The following is an 18835-nucleotide window of genomic DNA, read 5'->3' on the forward strand; positions in this document are numbered from 1 at the left end:
TTATGTTCATATTCGTGTTCTTATATTTCTGTTTTTGTTAATATGAATTTTCATTTTTTTTTATGTTTTTTGGTGTATTAAAATTTTGCATTTTTAATACGTAGGTAGATTATGTACATAGTAATTGTTAAAACTGAATATGTTCGAATCAACATCTTCTTCTTAATTTTGTACATGTTCGAATATGTATATTGTTAATTTATATATATATTGTTAATTTATATATATTGTTAATTTTGTATATATTCGAATGATGTATATTATTAATTTTGTATATGTTCGAATTTTGCAGGGCCCTCTTGTACGTCTACGAGACATTCCTCGCACGTTTGAAATTATTTTTCGAGACAGGCAGTACCGGAAGATCCGAACAAATTCAAAAGCTTCTGTTTACTCTGTATTCAAAGTGGCAGAAATCAATCCCCTTTTCTTCACTCTAAAGGGGCTGGTACCGGTACACTTGATCGGCACTTGAAATTACATCACGGAATCTCGAAACAAAGTCACGAAAGTGGAGCGGCACGAGGAGAATCACCGCAACAAACACAAATTGGTGGTTTCGTGACATCGTCTCCCGGTGGAGGTATGCCTTTCCACTATAGTAGAGATAAAATGATCGAATCTTTTGCTACTTATGTTACACTAGACGAGTTACCTTTTTCTCACGGTGAGAGTACGAATTTAGAACACATGATGAGAGAATCAATAAACCCGGCTTTTAAAAGAATTCCTAGAAACACGTTTAAACGTCACACACAAAAACAATATTATAGTCAACTTCATCGGAATCAGGTATGTCAGCGAACGATCCACAAGAATAAGAAGAAATTGAATAGTTGATAATATTTGTTTGCCTTGTATTTTTAAAATTTGTTATATTTTATATCTTATTTAAAATGTAAACACGGTTTGTTTCGTTTTTCTAGAGAGCAGTCCTCTCAAATCAATTGTAACATTTTTTTTAATTAATAAAATTTATAGAGGTACCGTCCTCTTTTCCTTATAAACATGTTAGTTTTATAAATTCAAAAAAAAACACAATTTTGAAAAGAAAAATTGAAGTTACAAAAAAAATAGTTTCTTTCTGCACCTTCAGTACTATATAGTCACTTATTTGCAAAACAAACTTTGTTTTTAAAAATAACAAATTTGTTTTTATTATTTGATTAAATAAAAATGTTGAAATGTTAAAATGTGTTGAAAATTGAAAATGTTAAAAGTTGAAAATGTTAATAATTGAAATATTATTTGCAAGGCGCGGTCTTTCTTCGCTTCTCTGTTATACAAAGAATTATCTAACTGTTATTTTGATTCTAGCTATACAAACTTTAGAATGCACTGCTAAAAATATAAATATATAATTATTTTTGAGTCACTCACTCACAAAGTCACAATTCACCAACATTCATACTAAAAAAACAAAAAGAAACTCAGTGGACCACTTGCCTTGCCACTTGCCAACTTGCCACACAGAAGAATTACAGAACAAACCGTGAATTCGTCTGGATTCGCCAAAGTGAACCGCGATTCAATTCGTATTCGCCTATTCGTGGAACTCGCCTAACTCGGGAAAATCGTCTAATTCACGAGCCGAACACGGGTCATTGTTTCATCAAACCGGCCCGACTCGGCACGGCTCGTTCACTACCACGGGCCGTTCACGAGTTATCTGAGCATTGAATCGGACCGTCGAAAATTCGGCACGGCACGCCCGGCTCGATCGTCTGGCCACCTCTATTCCCAAGTACGCTATATACTCTGTCCAAGCGTATAGTTTCCAAAGTCTAAACAAAGCGTATAGTGCATGATCACATTAATGAGTATGCATGATGACATGATCACACTTTGGGATGGCATGATCATGCCAAATCGAAAATTTCAACAGTTGCAACTTGGTGAAGGATGTAGGGATTATGCATGATCATGCCAAAATCCTGCATGATCACACTGATTTTAATTATTATTTGTTTTTAATTAGGATTTGTTTTATTTCGTTTTAGTTTTTCTAATCCTATATACACAATCGTATGATGTAACATATTATAATCTTTTATTGAAATCAAAACTATTAAGAGTTCTCTCTCAACCTTTTTTGTGAATTGAAGAAAATCCTTGTGGATTCAAGATTTTAAAGGATTTCTCGTGTAAGAATCCTTGCGAGGATTAGCGCTTCATTCTCCTACGCTTCCGTTTTGCGTCAGTTGGTATCAGAGCTGACTATATCATATATTTTCGTTATGTTGAAAATCAATCTAGGCATATAATTAGTTGTATCTTGCTGTCGAATTTATTCCTAGGAGATTAGTTACCTGTGATATAGATTAATTATATTAGGAAAGATTTGTAATCATTTAGATCCTGATTTTGAGGAGCCTATCAAGGCACTGATGTATAGGAACTATTGTATATATGTTTGTATTCAGCCTCTCATAAGAAATGAAGCATTTCTCAATACATCTCACAAAGTTTCATGGTATCAGAGTTGTAGGTTAAAAGAACCCAGCCTTTCTCTCTTGTCAACCTAATACTCATATCCTTATCATTACTGAAGTGAGCTCTTTATGGGTGAATCCGATCAAACCTCCGGGAATTCATCTATGTCTACTCCCTCTTCTAACAGGCTCACATCCTCTCAACTTACCATAGAAACGAACCTCGTCCCAATCACCTCTCACAAACTAAATGGCCATAACTATCTGCAATGGTCTCAGTCAATGATGATGTTCATAAGCGGAAGATGCAAAGATGAATATCTTACTAGTGATATACAGAAACCAGATTCAAAGGATGCTGAAGACAGAATCTGGAGGGCGGAAAACAACCTGGAGGGCGGAAAACAACCTGGTCATATCCTGGTTAATTAGTTCCATGACAACTGAGATTGGAGAAAAAATTTTGTTGTACACCACAGCAAAAGATATATGGGAAGCAGCAAAAGAAATATTCTCAAGCAGCGAAAACACATCAGAGCTTTTTCAGGTGGAGAGTACTCTTCAAGATCTTCGTCAAGGAGAAAACACGGTGATGATCTATTTTATAACTCTTATTCGTTACTGGCAACAACTAGACTTATTCGAGATCCATGAATGGAAGTGTGCTGAAGATCGTGCATATTTTAAGAAGATCGTGGAGACCAAACAATCTTCAAATTTTTGACGGGGCTTGACAAATCCCTCGATGAAGTAAGGGGTAGAATTCTTGGTACTAAGCCTCTACCAAATTTGCGGGAATTTTTTTCAGAAGTGCGTAGTGAAGAAAGACGCAAGCGGGTTATGTTGGGCCATCAAGCTTCTTCGATTCCTGAAATCCCAGCTTTTACAACAATCAAGGATGCTCATCTAGATTCAGGTGCTTTTGTTGTTCAGAGTAATTCTCAGAACTACAATGAGAATAGGAGCAGAAAAGGTCGCCTTTGGTGTGATCATTATCGAAGACCAGGACATTTAAAGGAAATATGCTGGAAATTGCACGGAAAGCCTGCTGATTGGAAGCCAAACAAGGATCACGAGGCAAGGGGAAATGTTGTTATTTATGGAGCACTCAACATAGTAATTATGCTCCTTTTAGTAAGGAACAGTTAGAAGTTCTTCAGCAACTCATGCAGAAGGGAAACTATCATACTCAAACCTCCAACAGTTCTACACTTCATGCAGCCAAGTCATCCTCATCATCTTGGATTGTAGATTCGGTGACCGATCATTTTTCACAACTTACTCCCCGATCATTTTTCACAACGTACTCCCCTTGTACCAGCCTTCAAACAGTATGTATTGCTAATGGTACCCGCGCCAAAGTGGTCGGAATAGGAACTGTTTGTCTCTCAAATACTCTTACTCTCAATGCAGTCTTATTTGTACCTGAACTTGATTGCAATCTTATATCTGTTAGTAAACTGAATCATGATCTCAATTGTACCACTAAGTTCCTTTCTTCTTCTTATATTTTTCAGGACTTGAGCTCGGGGAGAATGATAGGCAATGCTGATTTTCATGTGGGCCTTTATGTCTTAGATATCAATACTCCTTCAATCCATTCAGCCAGTCATCAAGGTTCACTGAGTCATGGTTTCAAGTCTGTCAGTCCATCGAATAAAGAAAGTGAGATTATGATGTGGCAGTTTCTCCTAGGTCATCCTAATTTTATGTATCCGAAATGTTTGTATCCATCTTTATTCATCAATAAAAATCCGCATTTGTTTCATTGTGAAGTTTGTCAATTTGCAAAGCACACTCGAAACACATATTCACCAAGATCATACAAACCGAGTCACCCTTTTTCTCTTATTCACGGTGATATTTGGGGGCCATTCCGTATCCCTAGTATGACTGGTTCTCGATGGTTTTTATTGTTAGTTGATGACCATACTCGACTTTGTTGGACTTTTTTGATGAAAGAAAAATCTGAAATAAAACACATATTTCCAAATTTTCATGCCATGATTCAAAATCAATTCAAGACGAATATTCAAATCCTTAAAACCGACAATGCCAAAGACTTTTTAAATTTAAGCCTTGGTCCTTATCTTAGATCCCATGGAATTGTTCAACAGAGTTCGTGTGACGACACACCACAACAAAACGGTGTGGCGGAACGAAAAAACCGTCATGTACTTGAGGTTTCCCGATCTTTGCTATTTCAATCCAATGTTCCAAAAAAATTCTGGGGTGAGGCCATTCTCGCTGCAACATATTTGATCAATCGTATGCCTTCTCGTGTTCTCAACTTTAGATCACCCATACAAATGTTTCAAGGTCTATATCCCAACTCACATCTAATATCACAAATTCCTTTCAAACTATTCGGTTGCACTGCTTTTGTTCACGTTCATTCTCAATTTCGTAGCAAACTTGATGCTCGTGCATTGAAGTGTATCCTCCTCGGATATTCAACCAATCAAATAGGTTACAAGTGTTACTCTCCTGCTACTAGAAAATTTTATAATACAATGGATGTTTACTTTCTTTGAAAATATTCCATTTTACTCCAATTCTGGAATTCAGGGGGAGACCAACAAAAATGAATTTCAGAATTGGGATTGGTCATCAATTATTGAACCAAATTTGGTATCACAGTCCTCCAATATATATTCTCCTGCTATTCCAACTTTGGTTCCAACCCCAACTTTGGTTCCAAATATGTCTCCATCAAATTCCTTTATCGATCAATCTCTAGTTGCATATCCTAAACATCTCCTTCTTCCTAATGATGCTATAAAAGTTTATAAAAGAAGGAAAACCCGTGACATACCCGTACAAAAACAGCAAGGTCAAGAAACTCCTATATGCCAAGTCGAACCTGAAATGTACAAAATGAGGTAAGTACTGATTCAAAATCAGTTTCAGGTTGTCAACAGATTACTCAATCAAGTCCAGGTTTTGACCCGGAGTTGGATCTTCCTATTGCACAAAGAAAAGGGGTTCGATCATGCACTCAACATCCACTTTGCAGTTTTATATCCTACAACAATTTGTCTCCAAAATTTCAGGCATTTGTGACATCCTTAGACAAGATCACCATTCCTAAATCAGTTTATGAGGCCCTAGAGATTCCAGAGTGACACAAGGCAACCTTAGAAGAGTATAATGCACTTGAAACAAATGGCACATGGGTATTAACAACATTACCTCCTGGAAAGAGGACAGTGGGTTGTAAATGGATATTCTCAGTCAAACAAAAGGCAGATGGAAGTGTGGATAGATATAAAACTCGATTAGTGGCTAAAGGGTTTACGCAAACATATGGAATTGATTATCAGGAGACCTTTGTTCCTGTGGCAAAGCTTAACACAATTCGAGTTTTATTATCCATCGCAGTCAACAAGGATTGGCCATTATTCCAGCTTGATGTCAAAAATGCTTTTTTAAACGGAGACCTAGTGGAGGAAGTTTATATGGATATACCTTGTGGGTTTGAGACTGAATATACATAAGGTAAAGTTTGCAGGCTGAGAAAAACTATATACGGACTTAGACAGTCTTCGAGAGCATGGTTTGATAAGTTTGCCAAGGTCCTTATATGTGATGGATACTCCAAAACACAAGCTGATGATACTTTATTTCTCAAACACTTTACATATGGAAGAATCGTGGTTCTAATTGTATATGTTGATGACATAATTCTCACTGGGAATCATGGAGAAGAAATAAAGAGGCTTAAGATGCTACTATCCCAGAAATTTGAGATTAAAGACTTGGGCTTTTTGAAATATTTTCTTGGAATGGAAGTGGCACGAAGCAGGCAAGGAATCCCAGTATCTCAACGCAAGTATACCCTAGATCTCTTACGTGAGACGGGAAAGATTGGGTGCAAACCTGTTGAAACTCCTATGGATCCTAACACCAAATTAATGCCTCGAACTGATGAACTAGCAGCTGACAAAGGACGATACCAACGCCTAGTAGTTAAGCTAATATATTTAACTCATACGCGTCTTGATATAAGTTTTGTTGTTAGCATTGTAAGTCAATTTCTTGCCAACCCGTCAGTAAATCACATGGAGGCAGTAAACCGCATCCTTAAATACTTAAAGAAAGGTCCTGGTAAAGGACTTATGTTCAGAAAATCAGCAGACCAGTCCTTGAAAGTTTATACTGATGCAGATTGGGCCGGTTCCCCTTTCGACCGTATATCTACATCTGGGTATTGCTCATTTATTTGGGGAAATCTAGTGACTTGGTGCAGTAAAAAACAGAAAGTGGTGGCACGCAGTAGTGCGGAGGCCGAGTTTCGTGCTTTAGCCTTAGGCATATGTGAAGGGATATGGTTACGAAGATTACTTAAAGATCTTAGGATTGGAACTTCAATCAAGATCATGTGTGACAATCAATCCGCGATTGTAATTGCCAAAAATCCAGTCCATCATGATCGAACTAAGCATGTAGAGATCGACAGACATTTCATCAATGAGAAGATTGAGAACAAGATAATTTCACTCAATTATGTTCCATCTAAACAACAAGCAGCAGACATCTTGACTAAGGCTTTGTTTCGGCGCAATCTTAATGAACTAAGTACTATGCTTGGTTTGGAAAACATATATCGCCTAGCTTGAGGGGGAGTGTTGAAAATCAATCTAGGCATATAATTAGTTGTATCTTGCTGTGGAACTTATTCCTAGGAGATTAGTTACCTGTGATATAGATTAATTATATTAGAAAAGATTTGTAATCATTTAGATCCTGATTTTGAGGAGCCTATTAAGGCACTGATGTATAGGAACTATTGTATATATGTCTGTATTCAGCCTCTCATAAGAAATGAAGCATTTCTCAATACATCTCACAAAGCTTCACGTTAATTGATTTAATATGGGAAAACCAGTTACAAAAAAAATCGTGCAGAGGTTATGGTGGCTTTTAGCGCGGCTCTCAAGACTTTGACTGACAGATGACTACGTTGGAGAACAACATGATTAACCTTAACCAACAAAGTCGTGGGGAAAGAGAAGATCGGAATCGAGTCCCTCAAGGCAAAAAATATCATATTGGTGAGAATTCTGGCATGACTTTAAATATGGGTAATCGGCTCAATGATATTGTACCGGCCGATATATCATTATTTTATGAGTCTCTTGGAGTTGATGAATTTTTGAATTGGTATATTGATGTTGATAATGTTATGGGTGTTCCTAAGGGTAAGCAAGTGAAGATGGTGGCTATCAGGTTAAAAAGTGTTGTTTCTATATGGTGGGATAAACTTGTTATACAGAGGGATAAATAATTGAAAAGACCAGTTACAACATGGCGGAAGATGAAACAAGTGATGATGGAGAAGTTTTTACCGCAAGGCTATAAGGCTAATATGCGTAATAAACATGACGATGACATTGTTGAAAATTGTGAACCTGATTACGTAGACAACGTGTTTGATGATTGTCCTCAACCAAAATTGTATAGCTTGTTGGGCGAGGAAGAGAGAAAGAGTCTGGTCATGTAAACACCAAAATTTACTTGGAAGATTTAAAAGGTGTAGAGATAGTTGGAGAATCATGTGAGACAATGGAATCTGAAAATTATGTGCCCATGGATTGTAATGACATTGATGCGATTAAAGAACACAACAAGGATGAAGATGTAGAAGAAAACAATAAAAAGAATTTTGATGTGTACGAATATGAGGATGATGATTATCTACATGTTGAAAACGTGCATAATCTATCCTTGGATACTTGTAAATGGACGGATGATATGCGGCATCAAAACTTAATTCGGGCATTATGCAAGGTGAGTCCCCAAGCTTTTGAGATTGTGGTAGATTACCAGTATCATGATAAATTTAATTTGAGGGATATGGTTAATGAAAACAAGTTGCCTTCGTAAATTTATGTCGCACCAAATAATGATGTTTGGAGTAAAATATTGGTTGTCACTACCGTGATTAAAAAATATGTGGTTGACATTGCTGGTTTGAAGTGCAAAGATGTTGTGATTTTTGATAATTTTAATGTTGATTCATGTGAGTTAGCATTGGGTAGACTGTATTAGTATAAATTGAATTGGTGTCACAAAATTGGGGTGATACAATTAACTTCAAAAGTGATAACATGGAATACGTCTTGTATCCATATGAGGATAAAGGTGTCTTAAAGTTATCATATGACTGTTCGTTATCATTTGGTACAAAACACGAGTTTTCTTATGTCGATTCAAATTTCCTGCTCTCAAAGGTTTGTCACGGTTGGCTTGGATTGATTTTAGTGATACCTTTACGCTTAAAAGTGATTTTGGGAGAGAATTAGAAAGGTACAAGGTTTCAACAAGGTGTTTACCTTTAAAAGTACCCCCATGGAGAGATAAACACTAAGTTGACGTAATTGTTATTCCAAATGAGAACTCGAGGTCGAGCTCTTTTGAAGTGGATGAGTCTGATGTAGGAGGATTTTCGGTACAAATCGAGTGTTTAATAAGATGCGAGAAGAGCAAATGCATGATAAATAATGAGGATGCATGATGACATGATCACGCTTTGCGATGGCATGATCAATTCCAAACTGAAAATTTTCAACAGTTGCAACTTGGTGGAGGATGTAGGGATTGTGCATGATCATGCCAAAATCCTGAATAATCACGCTGATTTTAATTATTATTTATTTTAATTAGTTTTTATTTTATTTCGTTTTAGTTTTTCTATACCCATATACACAATCATATGATGCAATATATTATATTTTTTTATTGAAATCAAAACCATTAAGAGTTCTCTCTTAACCTTTCTTATGGATTCAAGAAAATCCTTGTAGATTAAAGATTTACCTCGTGTATTCAAGATTTTAAAGGATTTCTCGTGTAAGAGTCCTTGCGAGAATTAAAGCTTCCGTTCTGCGTCAGTTTCAAATTCCTTCTTTTTCCAATTATTATTTACAATAGAAATTTCGACCAAGCACTTGTACTCATGAAGTCTCAAGTGACTTTGGATATATGATCAGATAAACCTTTTAGTATAGTTTATATATGCATGTTTAAAGCCTAAGAAATTTGATCATGTATAACTACTGATGGAAGTCTTCACTCTGCTAGCTGCTTCTATGCTAGAGAGCAGCAATATTTTAGTAGATAATAGCAATTTGTATCCACAATTGTATATTTATTGAGATCAATACCTCATTTTTCTCAATTATAGAACCCACTCCACTCATTTGTTAGTTGACAACAAAAAGTCAATTATTAAAATTTGATTGACCTTGCCTTTTAAATATATGTTCTGGATAATTTTAGATATCTTCTATGGATAGATATGCAGATATGGCATTACAGTAGACAAATTCCTCAGCTAGTTGTCCAGTATGAAGTTTCTTATACATATAAGCATGGCTTCTTGGCCTCATCATACGAGGACCGGGAGATTGATTTAATTACTTAAAACCCCAAGAATCTTATTATAACTTTGAATCCGAATATTGGTGGCAGGATCATGTATATCCTCTGGTTTAATTGAACTAGCTAGCTTGTTTACATTCAAGAATGATAATGAGATACCATCTTCTTGTTATAGTATTGCGAAAACAATGTTCATAATAATTGAGCTGACTTTACTAAAAAATTGTGTCGTTGCTGATGTATGTTGTAATGTGGTGACTGGTGATCTCTGCGAAAACTGCTTATTATATTTCTTATTTATCGGCAGTAAATTAAGTTTCTTAAAAAGCAGGTAATAATATAACCAAGTTTAGCAGATTAATTTTCCATTTTTTAAAAATTTCAGATCTGCATGAGAAGACAAAAAATTCACACTCATGTTTATGCATGTATATCTTGGTCCCTGCATTGCAAGTTCATTAGAACTGTTTGTGCCTTGGGGTGTTGATTAATAATTATTTTGCTAAATCCGGGATGAGAGCAAGTAGTCCAGTGCGCACTGGCACAAGTACAAGTAGAAGAAAATTGGTAGCTAGTGGTTTTTGGAGCTTATGTTAGCTTTTGCATTCACTTTCCAGTAGTTGAAGTGAATATATATTCTTGGAATCTCTGCCATTCTGGAACTTGCTGGAGTTCCACTGGACTGCAGTTTGGTAGGATTCAATCGCTTTCTGTTTAGTCGGTAAGTAAAAGTGATAGAGATATAGATGTTTGTAGAAAATATAAACTGAAATAAAACAAGAACTTGACAGAATCTTAAACTGTTCCCATTTTTCTTGTGGGGGAGGATGGTCCTTTAACTTGTTTTCAGAATTTGTTTTAGTGGTTGACAAACTTTTAACTTTTATGCTCATTTTCGGAGACGATAAGCCTCAGAAAAGATTGATAAGCCTTGAAAAGTTTGAGCAAGGTTCAAGCAAAGAATCAACCAAAGCTACAAGTTGGAAATTATTCTCTCTTCTTACTTTCCAATCTACTACACTAGTGCTCTTGTACAACTTATGGACATATCCTTCATTCAATCATAGTATAATGTTTAGACAACTGTCATGACCTGGTCCTTCCTAATCACGGATGTTGCATGCTGCATTTCACATCTGAAAACAGATTTTGATCTTTGAGCCCTAACTAACATCGTCTTCTGTAGTTCTTGTAGACAAACCAAGAGCATTGCTCCAAAAGTATCACACTCTCCCTTCAGTAAAAGGATGAGGGTTCAAGTATCAGCGGAGACATGTGTGTGTGATTGTAATGACTTGAGTCCTCTTAAAAAAGCCGTGCCTCTAAAAATAATTACTTGTAAACAACACTTACATTCTTCCCCTGATAACTTTCCGAGAACTCACATCTTCAAGTATATATCACAACAAGGTAGGTAAATGGAGGAATACTGGTATATCAAAAGCACAAGAATCTACTTTTCAGACTTGAAGTGGGAATACATACCTACAGGTATCCATGATGAATATACATGCTGTCTTGAACTGATTCTATTGGCTTGTGCACTACACAGATCAGTGTATTATTTAATCATCTATTTCACACATTCCATATGTAATTAAGCTTTTGTTTAATTTTAAGCTGTTCTAAAGTAAATGACATCACTCTCCACTAGTCAAATTTCCCTTCACCTTGAGGCTGTGGCCTAACTATTCTAGCTACTGATTTTATAAACAAATTATGAGAAGACTGCAATATATTAAACCCCAAGACACAGGGATCCCTAACTATTTTAATTTAGCATTAAGCTGAAGACTAACATGTTGCTTATGTAAGAGTGAGAAACATGATTGCTAATTAACTCCTAAACTTTTTTTTATCTATTTTTGTATGTCTGTGATATGATAATATATGGGCCTTATCAAAGCATTAATAAGTGGAGCTGTGGAGTGCACATCATCAAACTCCTTAATTAATTTTTTTTTTAATGTACCCTATGTTTGGTTTGGCATTTTAAAATGCAAATTGATGTTATCTATCTGCAAGCAATTAAAGAAGATGCAAGGAAGTACAAAATTTAAAGGATTGTTTATGAGCATTATGAACTTTTGCATATGTCACAAGGTTGGCTACATATTTAAATAACACTGTACTTCCTTTTCAATGACTAATCATAACTGTTAGACTTATAATAATGTCTGTATGCTCTTTAGGTCAGAACATTTGATTGTGTAAACTTTTGGAACTAGGACTTTATCCTAATTTCAGAATGCAGAACCATCACCTTGACATGAAGTATTTGAAATAACAAAGTAAAGGATTTTTTACTTTTGTAGAGTTGATAGATCAGATTGCAGTAGTAAAGTTTTACACTTCTGATTAAGATTTGATGAAAAATATTACAAGGGACCAAATCTGTTGATTATGTCTAGTTGAACATATCAAAATTAGCATACTAAAACTTATATATGATAGGTTGATTATCTAATACAAGTACAATAGTTAGTTGTTTCCTCATCAGCAACATATGTGGACTCTGCAGCTGCTTCTGGAAATCAGGATCAAGCCACTTACACAGAAAATCATCAACCTATTACTATAGAATATTTGTGATGATGACGTCTTGCGATTGTTCCACGACTGGATTACACGTTTAATTATGTAAAACTATATAGTAACGTGGTTCAGGCCAAGAAATGAAGGGATGCGGCATCATGGAACCGCTGTGAAAAAGGACGTGGCCCCTCCAGAGCTCTGAGAGGGTGCTTATGAGTTAATGCAGAACCAGAAAGTAATCTAGCCTCTGGGTAAGCTAATGGGTAAGTTAAGCAAGCACATGTAGCTAATCAGAAAGAAACAACAAAAACGTACTAAATGATTGATATTATAATGTTGCATTTGAGGTGTTCAAGGTCTGAAGTAGAAGGATACAAGCAACAGTTTGCTAGCATTTTTAAGGGAGCTAAGAATTACTGAGAAAGTGACTTCCAAGTAACAATTTTAGGAAGAGGCCATTGATCAATCTGCTTCTTCATTATGAGAAAATGATGAAAATCTACTTTAGTTAGTTTTAAGAGAGCCTTTATGAAAATCCTACAGAAACTGAGATGTACCTGTAAAAGGATGATAAGTGAAAGGTAAATGATTTCTAGATAATAGTGAAAGATCCATGATTTCATCGATGATAGAACAAACAGTAACAGTAAAGCTGCATCATGACAGGCCTTCGAGCTTCAGATTTGAAACTTCCATTTAAATATACAAAATGTCATGTGTAATTACTTTTGCAATCTTCAAAAGGGTTTTACCCTGATCATATGTTTTTAGTTAAACAAATTAACATTTTTTTTTGGCTAAATCATACTAAGTATCTATAAGGGCATATATAAATAGATATATGAGAAATGTTGTCGCTCTATTTTTTAAAATTTGATTTGATTACCTGTAATGTTGATCAGATTATTACCTACAACAAGAGCTATTAGGTAAACTACATGAAGCTACCTTGTAACCAAGGTTAATGTCTGCACTTAAAAGTGAATCGAGGAGCTCATTGCATGTATCTATGTGAAAGAATCTTTTTTTTTTCAAAACTCTGCAGGACTTAAAACTAATGAAGTGATAAGAAGAGAAAACTAATAAACACTTACTGTTAGAATAGTTTTTTTGAGTAAACAGAACAGAAAAATGGTCAATAGACATCACCCTTTTAACATCAGCTTTTAACATCGGCTTTTAAAGAAGATCATCAAACTACCACTAACAGTAGTTCTGCATGAATTTTTGACTGCAGTGTTTTCCTTCCCATACTAGTGTAGAGGTAGGAAGAACAACTTGGTCTATTATATATTTCCTTTACTATGTAGGTCCAATCTTCAAGGACTATAATTAGAGATTCTTCCTTCCAACTGTAATATTATCTTCTCATTGCTAGAGGAGGGAGGTAAATTAAAACTGGTTTTCTAAGCCAAAAACAAACCTTGTGTTACCACAGGCAATACTCTATATATTACTAAATTTAATAACAATTTAAAGGGCAACATATTCTGGTGGATTTAGTTTCATTCCATTCAAATAATATCTTGAGTGACCTTTTCTCTGCTGGATTGCGTTTGATTCCATATTCTTGTGAATTGAATTTGCCTCCATACATTTTAACAAGGTTTGGAATATCTTGTGTGACTTTATATCTGCTGAGCGTACATAGAATTTTCAACATCATGATAATTTTCACAAAGTGAGTTGATTCTTCTTCTTTTTTCCTCCATTTGTTGATTTTTGTTTCATAAATTGTCTGTATTGGTCTTCAAACCACTATGGATTCTGCGTCTTCAGTGCTCTGAGTTTGTGATAAGCTTACGGTTTCAGAGATTTCTCCTTCTGTTTGATGATTTTGGAAACTGAGATAAAGCTGAACCACTCTATCTTATTCATGTCAAGGAAATTGTTGCTTCTATTCATATTTCAAGTTGTCGTAAATCTTGATTTTAATCTCAAGGAAATTGTTGCTGCTCATTCAGTACATGTTTCTCTAAATTAACTTCTTGATTACCTTTTGGAGTCTGCTATTTTTCCTCTAAAATGCATCTCTGATCGCAGTTCCAGAGAGTTTCTGTTGAGCAATGTATGTGCAAGCCAGATTGATTGGAATTTTGAAGACGGGTGATAGCCATCCTGCCTGGAAGTCTCTCTTTGTGTTCTTCATATTTAGCTTACTCCTGAGTTTTGGTTCGTGACACTTTATGTTTTAAGAAACTTCTTTATGTGACATGCAAAGTTAAAATTATCTTAAAATGGAAGGTGGTTCCCCTCTTAACATGTTCAGAACTTTTTCGAGCAACAATTTGGATTTGGATCTCATGGATGACCTCTTTGATGATGGATGTTGGTTAGAGGCTACGCCTTCTAACTTTTGGCAGCAGAGTCCATCACCAAATGCTGCAGATTTTTCTTCATGCTTCCCTACCGTCAATGCTAATGATATAAATCACTTGGTTCCATACTCGCTTCAAAAGGATTTTCAAGAGGAAAAAGAAAGATTGAACTCTACTGATAACGTGCGTTTTGTTTATCCTCTACTTGATGAGCGTGATGGAAGTGAAAAGGCCAGGTGGGATGGTTCAACGTCTTCAACTCATTCAAGGAGTATCTTGGTTCAAGGTATTAAATCAAACACAAGATTGTGGATTGCACCGAGTGCAGATCCAAATCCAGAAAACTCAGTAAAGAATAGACTTATTCAAGCATTTGAGCATTTAAAAAATATCACAAGAGATGATTTCCTCATTCAGATTTGGTTGCCTGTAAAAAGAGAAGGCAAAATAGTCCTTAGCACTATAAATCAACCATTCTCTCTTGATCCAAAATCCAAGAGTCTTGAGTGTTACAGATATGCTTCCAGCAGCTACCACTTTGCAGCTGAGGAAGACTCCAATGAGTTTTTTGGCTTGCCTGGCCGTGTTTTCTTAAAGAAGTGGCCAGAGTGGATGCCTGATGTCCATCTTCTAAGAAGGGAAGATTACCCACGTGTTGATTACGCTCTACAATACAACGTCAAGGGATCTCTAGCGATTCCTGTTTTTGAACGAGGAAATGGTGCTTGCTTGGGTGTTGTTGAAATTGTGACAACTGGTCCAGACGTTAACTGCCTCCCTGAGGTTGATGATGTCTGCAAAGCTCTAGAGGTTTTATATTTTTCTCCTTCTATCAGTTTTTGCATATCACTTCTTATTTTTGTAGCTGAACCTTAAAGAACTACTCCATAATTTCGGTAGATCTACTACAATTGTTCCGTGCCATGTCCCAGCAGCATCCAACTGGTTTCTTCTTATATTAAACATGTGAAGCCTCGTGAAATAATCCATGAAGAAAATTCAAGCATTGTGAATATCAGTAATTTTGTAAAATGTTACATAAATTGTACAAAGAACATCTATACTTTCTCTCCTATTTCGCGCTGCCTGCTTCTCTTCTTCATTATCCATTCATCTCTTCCTATTTTTCTTCTTATGCTATAGGTCATCTTCTATTCATTTGGTAATCATCTCAGGAGAGGAGACAGCCCTAAGTTTGAAGTTGCTTTTGGTTTCATTTACCCAAGTTTCTGTTAACCCTATACCATGCATATATAGTACAGATTGTGTAATTGACTTGAGTGAGAAGAAAACTGTTCCTACAAAAAAATTTCTTGCAGCGTAAGCATTTGTAACTCACGAGTGAAATGTATTATTTTGCAGGCAGTTGATCTGAGGAGTTCTGAACTGTTCACCCCTCCCAAAATAAAGGTTTATAGCTAACATTGAAAATCTTTTCTTTAATGTATTCATTGACTGAAACCTTAACTGATACTATTTACATACCATTATATGTCAGGATGACCATGAATCTTACCAGGCAGAAGTAGCAGAAATTAAGGATATTGTGACATCTGTCTGCAAAACTTATAATTTGCCTTTGGCTCAGACTTGGACTCCATGTAATCATCAAGATACAGATCAATGCCGCTATGATAAGAATCCGGCTTGTCTTTCCATTGTCACTTCTGCTTCCTATGTACATTATGAACAAGTCTTGGGTTACCATGAGGCCTGCTGCAATCACCACCTGCTTTTAGTTGAAGGTATTGTAGGGAGAGCACTTGGAACGAATCAGCCATGTTTCGCGACTGATATTAGTGCTTTTAGTGAGGCCGAGTTTCCTTTTGCATATCACGCCAAGATGCTAAGACTAAAAGGTGCTGTTGCAATACGTCTCAGAAGCATCTGTACTGATACAAGGGATTTCATTATAGAGTTCCTCCTTCCACTTGGCTGCAAAGATTTAGAAGAACAAAAGCGGATTGTAAGCTCAATATTATCACAGATACAACAATCTTGCAATAATTTACGGTTTGTTTCTGATCAGGAGCTTGAGGCAGCAACTCTACTTCCAGAAAGAGAAATGGTTAATCCTTTAAAAGGCAAGATATTTGAAGAAAATGAAAACAAGTTGGTGCCTTCTTCGTCTTTAGAAGAAGCCTCTCTAGATGAATCATCCTGGATTGCTCAAATGATGGAGGCCCAACAGAAAAATAAAGGTATTCTTGTTTCCTTGGGGCATCAGAAGGAGGAGCTGGAGGAAGATTTCACGGTAAAAACAGACTGGATTACCACTAGAGGAGACCTGTACCCTGGGATTGGACCTTCATTGGAAAAAGAAAATTTCCAAGATGGATCCTCAGTAAGTGTGAAGGATGGTGTAGACGTGTCTTTTATAAAGGGGCAGCGTCGCTCTGGTGCCAAAAGAGCAGGGCAATCTAGAAGAGTAAAAGCTGAGAGTACTATCAGTCTGCAAGTATTAAGACAGTATTTTGCCGGTAGCCTGAAAGATGCTGCTGCAAGTATTGGTGGTACGGATACTCATCCCATAAAACTAATTTTCTCATTCCAAGAAAAGCCACCATATTTGAAAAAATTGAATCTTCTGTGCTCAGTCCCAAAACAAGGCTTAACAATTTATATGTTTATGCTTTCAAGTTCAACAGAAAATTTGGGTTCTGCTAATTAACTATCGTTATTGATAATGTCAACAACTATTTCATGCTCATTATGAGTTTCTTGGTTTGTTATGTCTGCAGTGTGCCCCACCACATTGAAAAGAATATGCAGGCAACATGGCATCAGTCGATGGCCTTCTCGAAAGATCAAGAAGGTAGGACACTCGCTTAAGAAACTCCAACTTGTTATAGATTCGGTGCAAGGTAACGAGGGTGCTATTCAACTCAGTTCCTTCTATACAAACTTCCCAGAACTAAGTTGTTCAAATATGAGTGGAATTAGCTCCTTGTCTACAATTAAGATGGATAATTATCTGAAGCAACCACAGAGTCAACAAATGGGGAGCTTACCGTGCCCTGCAACCACAGCTTCAAAATCAACTTCTTCCGGTCATAGCTCCAGCTCAAGCTACTGTTGTTCCACGGAGGTAAAGGAGTTGAATGTCAACGGTAAAGTATCTGCTCCAGAGAATGCTTCACCAGCAGCAGGGGTGCTAAAGAGAGCATTTAGTGATGTGAAATTGCATAACTCGGGTCAAGAGGATACAAAGTTTCTTGTAAGATCACATAGCCAAAAAAATATCAGCAACCTTTCCCCACTGCAAAACCTTAATGACAACCAGGCGCTACAAAACTGCATGACTTTTCGAGTGAAAGCCACATTTGGGGAAGAAAAACTTCGTTTTAGAATGCCAGAATACTGGCGCTTTACAGATTTGCAGGAAGAGATATCAAGGCGTTTCAATATAGACATAGAGGATGTCCATAAAGTTGATTTGAGGTACCTGGATGAAGATTCAGAGTGGATACTCTTAACATGCAATGATGATCTTGAGGAATGCATCGACATATACAGATCATTCAAGGCTCGTACAATCAGACTCTTGCTGCGTGAGGCACGTTATCCCACTCTGGGAAGCTCACTTGATAGCTGCGCACCATCAATTCATGATGCTGTAATTTGAATCTGTTGTTACATTGTGGCTGATCTGGCTCATCATTCTGCAGTTCTTTCAATTAGTTCTTTGCTTTGGCATTGGGTGGCAATGATTTAGCATAACAAAGAATCTTTTCGGCCATCATGAACTTAAGAATACATGATGATGGTACGACATCCATTAATATTTAAAACCAGATGATATCAGTTTGCCCCTTGTTCTACAGGGACCAGTTAATTTAAGGCTACATATAATATTTACATATGTATAGTATAGCTGGATTGTAGCACTTGCTACTGTTTCTGTTATGTATTACATGCTTGCATTTGCTTTTTTCCGGTATCATCTATTGTTAAATGAAGCTAAGCAATATTTGCACCTCTGCGTTCTTTTCTTTATAACTTTCCTTGTGTCTTTATGAAGCAATGGACTTTCAGAATCACCAGCAAAACACTGACATGCCGAGTAGACTCCTTAACTTATCACATGCATTAATCGCGGCAAGAAGTGTTTTTTTTGTGAATCTAGGGGCTGGGTACACTTACCACCCTAGAGTTAGGTTTTTTTAG

At 36.4% G+C, this 18835-nt stretch overlaps 1 protein-coding gene across 2 annotated transcripts; it reads left to right on the top strand.

The window, feature by feature from the left end:
* The first annotated feature begins 13739 nt into the window (after positions 1-13739).
* LOC141698550 (protein NLP2-like) lies at positions 13740-18638 on the top strand. Of its 2 annotated transcripts, XM_074503250.1 has the most exons (5): positions 13741-14522; positions 14620-15478; positions 16031-16078; positions 16167-17181; positions 17410-18638. In XM_074503250.1, the coding sequence occupies exons 2-5, from the start codon at positions 14654-14656 to the stop codon at positions 18291-18293; spliced, it is 2772 nt and encodes a 923-aa protein (XP_074359351.1). In that variant the 5' UTR covers positions 13741-14522; positions 14620-14653; the 3' UTR covers positions 18294-18638. The 2 variants fall into 2 exon arrangements, with proteins under 2 accessions (XP_074359350.1, XP_074359351.1); XM_074503249.1 differs by having other exon boundaries at positions 13740-15478.
* The last annotated feature ends 197 nt before the right edge of the window (positions 18639-18835 follow it).

The sequence above is a fragment of the Apium graveolens genome, chromosome 11 (assembly GCF_009905375.1).
Source record: "Apium graveolens cultivar Ventura chromosome 11, ASM990537v1, whole genome shotgun sequence".
Lineage (NCBI taxonomy): Eukaryota > Viridiplantae > Streptophyta > Magnoliopsida > Apiales > Apiaceae > Apium > Apium graveolens.

Coding starts and splice junctions, on each gene's coding strand:
- LOC141698550 (XM_074503249.1), top strand. CDS start 14,588: ATGGAAGGTGGTTCCCCTCTTAACATGTTCAGAACTTTTTCGAGCAAC. Junction 16,079..16,166: donor TCACCCCTCCCAAAATAAAG/GTTTATAGCTAA, acceptor ATTATATGTCAG/GATGACCATGAATCTTACCA. Junction 17,182..17,409: donor TGCTGCTGCAAGTATTGGTG/GTACGGATACTC, acceptor TTATGTCTGCAG/TGTGCCCCACCACATTGAAA.